The 10,400-nt window shown below is 34.7% G+C and overlaps 1 protein-coding gene across 1 annotated transcript in view; it reads left to right on the top strand.

Annotated features, from left to right (window-relative positions):
* Positions 1-679: 679 nt before the first annotated feature.
* LOC141440747 (E3 ubiquitin-protein ligase UBR4-like) overlaps positions 680-10,400 on the top strand; it is a 102,751-nt gene continuing 93,030 nt past the window's right edge. The window contains 4 exon segments of the mRNA XM_074105296.1: positions 680-904; positions 5,907-6,004; positions 7,297-7,436; positions 9,366-9,486. Coding sequence (XP_073961397.1) covers positions 783-904; positions 5,907-6,004; positions 7,297-7,436; positions 9,366-9,486 — 481 coding nt within the window. The 5' untranslated portion in view covers positions 680-782.

Here is a 10,400-nt window from a genome sequence, read left to right as displayed (position 1 = left end):
TTGTCATAATAGTGTGCCAATTATTATACCAATCAGTAAAAGTTGACATTTGCTTTGGTGTATGTATGTCCTAAATTTAGCACGTTGGAGATTATGACCTTAAACTTGGCTTCCTGATGGTCGGTATCCAGCAGTGTTAGTGTAATGTGTAGGTATATGGTCGGCATCAGCTAAATCTGAAACTTTGTGCGTAAAATCTTTGTGCTAAGTACAAAGTTGTTGTTGTTTCTTTAAAAAAATATGGCTCTGTCCATCGGAGGACAATTTTGCCAGTGTCTAGTAGTTTTTGCCGTTGTACGGTAAAAAAAAATTCTAGAAAACGAAATATGAGAGGTGATGGTGGATGAACGATCATGCGTCTATTGCTGCTACAAAGTTAAATATCAAAACGATCGCAGGTGACGTTTGTACGGTGGCGCTTTATTTTACTCATATTATTCAATAATTAATTAATTATTACCATGCTATCCTTAGCTATATATTATTAATTAGAGCTTAAAAGTCTCAAAATTACGAAAAAAAGATATAAATAGCGAAAAAGACACCGAACTGTAAGTAAAAAGTGAAGTTTTCGAGATATTTAGTTCCTTTTTTTGCCACGCTCATCTTTGTCGTACTTTTCATGATTGAAGTGGACGACACGACATACCAAACCATTTGTTGTATCTGTGGAAACGACCATAGACTCATTTGGTGATGTGAGGTGTATTGAAAGTGACAGATGTACATTTAGCAAATGTTGAAGAAGGGAAGGGAATTGAAAAGAAAATATTAGTTCGATAATGGCCGCTTCGGGAGGAAATATAGAGTGGTCTACAACAATAAAGCCAATACTAACATCTTTGTATGGTCCGTTTTTCGACAAAAACGATGCCGTGGAAATAATTCAGTCTATTATCAAAAGGTACGTGCTCATCTCCATAAATAATAAAATTGCAAAGTGTTTTTCCTACCGTCCTAGTTTTGAATCATCCGAGCGTTATTCAGCAATTTCAAGCTTATTTATATTTTTATTTACATTTTACGTTTCTTCTCGCATTCTTAGGATGTACTTGGGTATGAAAAGCATTGTGGCATTTAGAATATCTCTCTTTTATAGCGGTGTGTCAGTCAGTATAAAACGCCGCAATTTATTGGAAATAGTTCTGTGTAAATAATAATAAAAGGCAACTAATTACCCACAGATGTATTAGTACACACTTATAGATGTTATTGTCAGTAACTAATTAGAACTGTTTCTATTAACAGTTGGTTCTAAAATCCCAGAAATTGGACAGCAAAATATTTTTAGTAGCCGCTATCCCACTATTAGCTTTTCCATAATAATAATAAGTGGTAGGTAATAGTGATTCTCTGAGTTACATTGTGTACTACAGAGAATTTTTAATGAACCATAACATAGAGCTTTATGAAACCAAACAACAACAGGAAAAATTACTAATTATTTATCTCAATGATTTGCAAAAAAAAATACATTGAAAGCAAAATAAAAATTATGCCACCTGACAACTACTTGTGACAATAAAACATTTGTGTATGTATTGCAACAATGATTTTATGAACATTCTCATCCATTGCGCACAAAACATATTTTTCACAATGGAGATGCTGTTTGCCAAAACAATGTGAATATGTATGTTACTTGCCCAAGCATAGTAGTTAAAATATATTCAACTGCCTTATGTATAACTGACTACAACATTATTTTTGTTAAATGTACAAATAAGTGCATTGAAATTGCAAAAAAAAACCCTATTAGATTAGATGTGATACGGATAGTTCTCTGTACATTCATATAATTATTTATAGAAGGACAGTATGACTCATACTATTGGATAATGTGGTGAAATGTGTGACTGTCAAATACTGTTGCTTATTAACTTTTCATATGTTGGAAAAGCTTGCACAGTCAACCATATTGATGCTTGGGCCACCATGGAACTATATCACAGTAATTACAGTAAATAATTTTCTGTCTACAACATTGCTTATCAAATGATGTAAAAGTCATGATGACATGGAACTATTTTGGCCTAGGAATCAAAATATGGTAATTGGCAACACCTGCATTTGCCATATCCTATTTATTACTATGAATAGATATACAGTCAATTTTTAGTGACAAAAAAATATAATTTGTTGGAAATTGAATTTACAGTGATTTTTTGCAAAGTCTATATATCTGTCTCTTTTTAAAACGCTTTTCTCTATGCATTCAGTTAGTCTAAAAATTTTTTTGTCCAGATGGAAGACCCATTGACAAACTGTGATTTATAAAATAAATAAAAAATAGTCAAACACCGTATTGGTTGTCTGTATACTTTTGCTACATGTATGCCTTAATCCATATTCATCCCACGCCTGCCTATAAGTAATGTATGAGCCTCTAGTATTTAACTAGTTAGGTACGGATGGATATAGCACCAGGCAACTAAAGGGTTAAGCATCGCTATGATCCAGAGGTTGTATTGTGAAGGAGAGGGTGTTTGCAATTGTATTCACCATATCTCTTTCTCCTATTTGCAGAGGCCGAATTCTCGTGGCACTTTTCAGCTGCCATAGGGACTCCCATTTATGATTTATCAACTACCAATATTCATATTATATATCAATCATTATAGAATGCAACATATTAAAAAAAAAGTAGAGGTTTACAAGCGGTCTTATTGTTAAATATATTGATAGCAATTCTTGTTGCAATCTCTTATATTTCGCGTATTCCGGCCTCTGGTTTGGTTTGTTAGAAAGAAGCAGTGAATGCAATTGTGAATCCGAGTGCTGTAGACAGTATGGCTTCTGGGGCCTTATTGTCTAACACACAGAATCAATCATTTTCCCCACTTCTTCCCAAAACACAGTATAAGATAAGCGTAGAGAGATGGGGATGTGATTGTGAATGTCAGCATGATAGACAATATGGCGTCTGGTGTGGTATTGCCATGTTTTTTGTTTTAAATAGTAATGTGTAATAATAATTATTGCTTCTGCTGCCATTGTGATTGTCCAGCAACGCGAATGATGTTATTTGTTTTTAAAATTGTTTAATTCTCTGGCTCCTTTTCCTACAATTTATATTAAATCAGATTCACAGTGAAATCCATACTAATATTATAAATGCGAAAGTGTGTGTGTTTGTATGTTTGCATCTTTCACGTCGAAACGGAGCGACGGAGCGACATAGGCCAGAGAGTGACATAGGCTGCTTTTTATTCGGATTCCACGCGAGCGAAGCCGCGGGCAAAAGCTAGTTCATACATAATCAAGTGTGATTTTTTTTTAAAACAGTTGGTGCCCGCTTTTCTGTCTGCGAAAAGTTAACTTAATACTCATTCATTTACTACGCAATTTTTCGGGATAAATTTCAAATTAAAAATTTCAAATCATTTATTCAGTAAATAGGCTGTAAAAAGCACTTTTACACGTCATTTTTTTAAACTACCAGCGTTTTCGGAAAGACTTTTTGGAAAGAAACTTGGGCAGAAAGTCATTTATATTAAAAACTATCCAATGTTACCTTGTCAATGTCTTAAGCTACGTTCATAATAAACTTCATCCAAAAATTAAGTGAGTGAAAAGGTAACAGATAGACAGACAGTTACTTTCGCACTTATAATATAAGTGAGGTTTATTATATAGATATTTATTTATTTTGTGAGCTTTAGACCCGAGGCAGTATTGCCTAACGTTTCTGACGCTCGCGATTGCAATCAAATGACAGATTTCGAAAACAAGAACTGTCATTTGATTGCGATCACGAGCGTCTGAAACGTTAGGCAATACTGCCTCAGGCCTGTCTCTCTAATGAGAGCTATCGTTTTTTATCTTTCTAGATGGCGCCACTGTTGCGTGAGGGTTTTAAGTGTGGCTTTCAAAGTCTGTTATTACGGGCGTGAAAACAAAGTTTAGATTAAAGTCATATTTAATACACTTTAAAACCGTACCATAATAATATCGAGCAACCACAGTGTTGCATAGTCCCGTTTTGTTCGGAAAAAAAGGGAGGACAAAAGTTTCCGAAAGACAAAACTGTCTCAAAACACAGACATTCATTGCCCCGGAACGCATATTTGCCATAATAAATTACATATTGCAAAATATTCACAAAATTATTCTAATTATAAATAAACCCGTGTAGCTCACCCAAAAACTATGAGATTTGACATTTCGGAGACCTCACGCTACACTAGCGCCTCTAGCGGCAAATTCATACGCGATAGCCCTCATTGATAGGTCTTTTGAACAACATGTCATTGGTTGGAATTCCTGAACTATGTAATCTTGTTAATACATGCTGTCCTGTTCATAAGCCTATTATGGGTTGAATACAGCTTACTTGAGCTGGGCTATTGCTGCTTTGAAGCATACAGAAGAAGTGCTATAAGGATATTTAAAAAATAATTTTAATGACTCTTAAAACTTAAATAAATAGACGAACATTGCAAGTCTGTTTCATAGAAAATTATTATTTTAGATTTGTCCGAGATGATGTGTTTATATTTTACGTCATATGTGCTAAAGGGGATCCTTTCGACTTCCATAATTTTATAAGTCATAATGTCTGTCATATTATTGTTAGTCATAATTTTTTTCCAACTATAACTGTATATTTTTCATATTTTTTAAATTGTATGTTTTATATTATAACAATTCTGAAAAATAAAAGGTTTCAGAGAAAAAAAGAGTTATGTATGTCATTACATTATGATTATGACTAACAATTTTCTACCAGTCAATATAGGTCTATATCATAGACCCTGCGGTAAGTTCTAAAGTGTTTGAGTCGAGTTATTTTTATGTAATTTTGACATTTCCCCCTCTGTTTTTAAATATTTGTTCTAATATTGCAAGAAATAATTTGTTGTATTGATCTCATTGCTGAACAACTACCTATATAATAGTCTTTTTTGCGTCCACTCCATCGTAAATGTAAGCAAAGGCTCCAGTAAAATGGCGTCTAAATATTCGAAAAACATTTGACAATCGAACACATTTAAAAGCGAAAGTATTCAAACACAGCAGCAGTTTAGTAACCTTTTGTGCCAGCCATACATCAAATTCAAAATAATACACTCTTTGTTGCTAGGCAATGAACATGAAACTTTAAAAGCGAACCTTCAGAAGGCTACAGTCTTGATAATTGAATACTTTCGTTATTTCTTTATTTTTTTTTTCAGTATGTTGCACCAATTATAATCAATTGATTTTTCGTATGGTAGTAGTTAATACTATTTGCAATTTATATGATTTTTTTCATAGTTGTACCCTCAAAAAAACATGTTAAAAAAAGGTATCAAGAATAAATTATCCTTTATTTTTTATTTTTCATGTATAAAATATTAGTAAAATTGTAGGGAGTATACCCACAAACACTACGTAGCTGTGATTTTGTTTCAATGCTTTAGCTGCTGGATTAGGAGAAACACGAGTTTGAAAAAAAATGTTAAGGAAACACATTTTTAACATTATCTCTGTGACAGTTCAAGATAGAGGGCTGAAAGTTGGGGTGATTACTAGTAATGAGGCGACAAACAATTGACATTCACCAATTCAACTATTCCTCACAGGGGCCACATGCCCCTTTCTTAGCCTGCTAAACCCTTTTGCCAAATGTCTTCGAAATTTAAAAAAAATACCAGTGACAGAACTTATGAGCCCACTGAGTATAACTATGTTTATCCATTTCCTAGTACAGTCACCAGCATTAATATCTGCCACAGCGGAGCGTGCAAAAATATCTGACACGTCCTTCCGGCCCTAGAAATAGAGTTGTATCAGATATTTATGCACGCCTGTTGTGTCAGATATTTGTGCTGGTGACTGTACCCACCCATAGTACAAGCTTTGCTTAGTTTGGGACTAAGTTTAACTGAGGTTGGTTGTGATTTATTTGATTCTTTTGTCAACAGCGAAAGTGAGTTCCAAAACCATGGAGACACATATGATCTCTTCTACACGTGTTTGGCCTGCCTATCCGCGCATTTCATCACCAACAATGCGAATGACTGTGAGTATTTAATAGTTATTAATTTTTACCCCACTGCCCGAAAGAGGGTTATACAATTTATTTGTCAAAATGTGATTTCACCTCAGATTTTAGATGGCAATTAGTGACCTCAATTTTCTTAACTATATATCTTCGCGTCTTAGCTATTAGTCTTCGCGTCGCGTCTTAGCGTCCTTGGGGTGAGAGCCTGGTGATCTGTAATACAGGTACCCACCTAGTTCAGACTCCAGTCTCACGCAAAGGATTCTTCATGTTTGAAACTTGCGTAAACAAACTTTTGTGAAAATGTATCGAATGTGGTCCTTTGTGAGTTGATAAATAAATACTTTTTTTTTATTGGTTTTGTGATAAAGAAATCAAATTTAACGTGGTTAATTGAATTAATCTGGTATTCAAGGTAAAAACAAAGCCTGTTTACAAGCAGCAATGAAGTTTTTAAGTGACAGTTGTATGCGTTTGCATGTCAAATTGGACGACTAAAGTAATTGGTTAGGGCTCATAATGTCCCACTCGCAAAATGTCCCACCACCAAAATTACGTCCCTTTCGCAAATGGTTCCTTATGCAATATACCCCATTCCCATTACGTCCCTTTCTCTAAACGTCCTTTTCTCAAAATCACCCTTCTGAAAAAGCCCCTTTCGCAAAACGTCCCGTCAGCAAAATGTCACATTTAGCATATTTTGCTGCAAAATTCGTGTTTAAATAAAGAAATTAGGCTCTCTCTCATGGATTGAACGGAAGGACATTTTGCGGAAGGGACGTTTTGCGAACGGGACATTTTGCGAAAGGGACGTTTTGCGAACGGGACGTAATTTATGTGACGGGACATTTTGAAGAGAGGTCGTTTTGAGAATGGGACATTTATAAAAGGGACCTTTTGCGAAAGGGACAAAGGGACATTTTGCGAGTGGGACATTATGAGCCCTAACCAAGAATTATAATCATTGGCAAAATAGTCCCATTGGACAGAAGCCATTTATGAAATTAAATTTACAATGAAAGCAAAAAGAAATTCCTCTTCCTCATCTTGCGGGAAGTTCAATAACTCCGTCCTTATTATTTGTCTACAGCATAAAGGCAACTACTTTTGAAAAGATTTACCAAGGGTTTGGTTTATTTAATATAGTGATCTTCGAATCATTGGATCATTTGTGTCAACTACTGCATTATTACTATGTAGATTTAACTTAAATGTTTAATATGATTGTCTACTTTGTGCTAGCTAACTAAAGTTGACAATATGCCTTGATAACGTGATTTTATTTACTGTTAAACTCCTTTCTTCTACAGTATCACCTGACCAGCTGAGCACAGCGCGGGATGCTTTCCGCATTATTTTAAGGCAGATCCTCAAGAAGCTCTCCGAAGCCGGATTGAGCGCTGAGGACGCAACCACCACCACAGCGGCCCCCAATGTTTCCGTCAAACAGGTAACATTCTAGTACTGTTACTGTTGAGTAACAGCAGCAGGCTTTGGGCTTATAACTAAAAAAAAATTATTTTACCTCTTTATCAATATTCCCAATTCCCAGATCTCAAAATATCTTGGTCTCAAAATACCTAAATTGCAGAATGCCAATTTTTTTTTCTTAAAACGCCGGAACCTTAATATGGCCTAATTTCAACCTTAGTCTCATAATGCCTTAACTTCAAAACACTTTCATGTCAAAACAACATATGCTTAAATCAACCAAATGTCAAAATACCTAAATTTGTATTACACTGAGATTGTCAATTTTTACATAAGATGAATCTTCCTTTTTCTGCCACGACAGTAATCTTTTGGCACAAAAAAATTTAGGCATTTTGCCATTTAGGTGTTTTCGGTTTGAGTTATTTTAATATTATGTAATTTCGGTCATTTGGTATTTGAAGGAATTGTGCATTTCAATCTTTAGGTATTAAGAGAATATGACGTCATAATGAATTTCGTTCATTTTAAGAATGAGGCAATTTGACATTTAGGTAGATGAGCCCATGGTAATTTGAAAATTAGGGTTATTAGTGAATTATGAAATTTAGTGGTTGTAAGCCCAAAGCAGCAGCAGTTGTGCTGGTAGGCAAAAACGCCCCCAAGTAGAGACTTGGGGAGGACTTGGGGAGGTGGCTTGAGGAGGAGAGCCTCCCCAAGCTTTAGGGACTTGGGGACGTGCAGACGGGTTTTTTAGCCGGTGAAGTACAGCACTGTCCTGGTTCCTCCCATCCCAGTCGTCCATAATGGATTTTTCCCGACTGCACTCCCTCATCTCCTATAAAGCACCTCATATAAAATTGAAAATCTAAAAACAATTAAACTAAAGCAAGGAGCTAGTTTCAACTAAAAAAAGAACTGTAGGAGGGTGAAGCGTAGGAAAGGGGGAGCTAAAAAACTTAAGGAAGGCCCTCCTTCCATGTAATATTAGTGTACACAACTATTAATGGTAGCCCTTTGTTCTAATTTAAAAGATCAACTAGTTTATACAGGTTGTTATAAGTTGATTCATAATATTGTTTAATAGTTATTAGTTACTTAAAGCATATAATTTTGTAAATTAAAAAAGAAAAGAAAAGCATGTACATTTAAAGTTAAAGTAACGTAAACGTAAATATTTTTCTTTTTCTTTTGTTAATTTAAAGGGCATGTAACAATGAAATCAGCCATTTAAAAATATACTGAGCGGAGAAAAATCTGGTCCTCAAATGTATGCAGAGATAGGTAATACGGTATTTGACTATTTTGTATATGTTTTATAAATTAAAACTACACAATGCCTGTTATCGAATAGAGAAACAATTTTTAAGCTACCTTTACAAATAACAAAGTTATATAGGTTTGAAATTCAAGATTAGACAGAGAAAGACATACTGGCATGTGACGTCACACGCCAGTACCGCCATACTTACTGCATAGAGAAAAGCGTTTGAGAAAGAGACAAGTATATAGATTTTTCAAAAAATCACTATAAATTCAATTTTCAACCGATTTCAGTTTTGTCTTCGCTTAACACTGTCTGTACATCTATATTTTCATAATAATATTAAGATATGGCAAAGTCAGGAGTTGTCAAATACTTACCGTATTTTGTATGAAGAGTGGGCCAAATTTTGAGCCGCTCAGTATATATTGTATGAGTGAGACAAAAACACATATGTATCGTGAGAGAAAGAGAAATAATAAATGAGTCGTAAGATGGCTTCCTTGTCTTTTATTGTATCTTACAATAAGAGCTGGCATGAATGAATTGATTGAAAGTAATGTCACTTGTCACTATATGAGAGCCGTTCTCATACTATTACCTCATAATATTTTGTAAGCAAGTCCATAATATTTCTTCGCTATGCAAGAAAAATAAGTAAAATGTCTTCTGTTTCTCCTTTAGCTTCTGCTGCCCATCGTGGGGCTTTGCGGCATCGACGGCGGCGGCTACACACAGCTCGACCTCGTCATACTCACGTCGATACTCAAGAGTGCGAAGCTGCCGGCGCATGTCACTGTGCCAGGTATGAAAAAAAAATATCTATAGGTCACACGCGGGTCTACTTTTAAGTAACCATTAATGTTTTGTGAAATATAAGGCATACCTAGTGATTATTTTCAAGTGTAAATAACTTATGTGTATAATAAGTAATAACTGAAATAACTAAATTTAATCTTTTAACTTTAAATTTGAAGAAATTTTGTTGAAAAAATTGGTAACTCAGTGGAAAATACACCAATTTCCATACAAATGGCGGGGACATGCATGTCCACTGCGTTACCTACTTTGTAGATAATAATGATTACTTTTTATACATAGTGATAATTTTAAATGTAAGCTTAATTATGTGCCTATTTAAATATTTAATGATAAAACCGAGCACTTAACCGTTTCTGTACAGTCGACTTCATAAACTTGTGAGCAAAATTTTGATCAAAAATATCTGAACACGACTCTATTGTTAACAGTGTAGAAGCGTGTTCAGATATTTTTGATCAAATTTTTGCTCACAAGATTATGAACTCGACTGTAAAAAAATATTTGAAGAGCACATTACAAAAAATGACTGGTCAACAAAAAGTAGAATGATCCACTCCATCTTGCTATTTATAAGTCACGACACTCAGTCAGAGAACTATGACATCGGGGCTTTCAAGAAAAGGGCTTATACGTTCTTAAAAGGCCGGCAACAGGCCAATGACTCTCATTAAGTAGTTGGTACTCATGGGCAGTGGAGATCATTTCCCATCAGATAACCCGCTTGCTCGTTTGCCTCCCTCTCACAATAAAAAATAATAATAAAAAAACAACATGATATTAGTATTAACAGGAAGTGTTTCTGTATTTTTTTTAACAGTTTTGTACACCATGTTTTTCTTGATTTCCGTTGACTTAGACAGATGCTCAGTTCGATGATAGAAAATATCTGGTAATTAA

The sequence above is a fragment of the Choristoneura fumiferana genome, chromosome Z, assembly GCF_025370935.1.
Source record: "Choristoneura fumiferana chromosome Z, NRCan_CFum_1, whole genome shotgun sequence".
Classification (NCBI taxonomy): domain Eukaryota; kingdom Metazoa; phylum Arthropoda; class Insecta; order Lepidoptera; family Tortricidae; genus Choristoneura; species Choristoneura fumiferana.
Note: the sequence above shows the minus strand (reverse complement) of the source record. Positions and strands in the feature narration are given on the sequence as shown.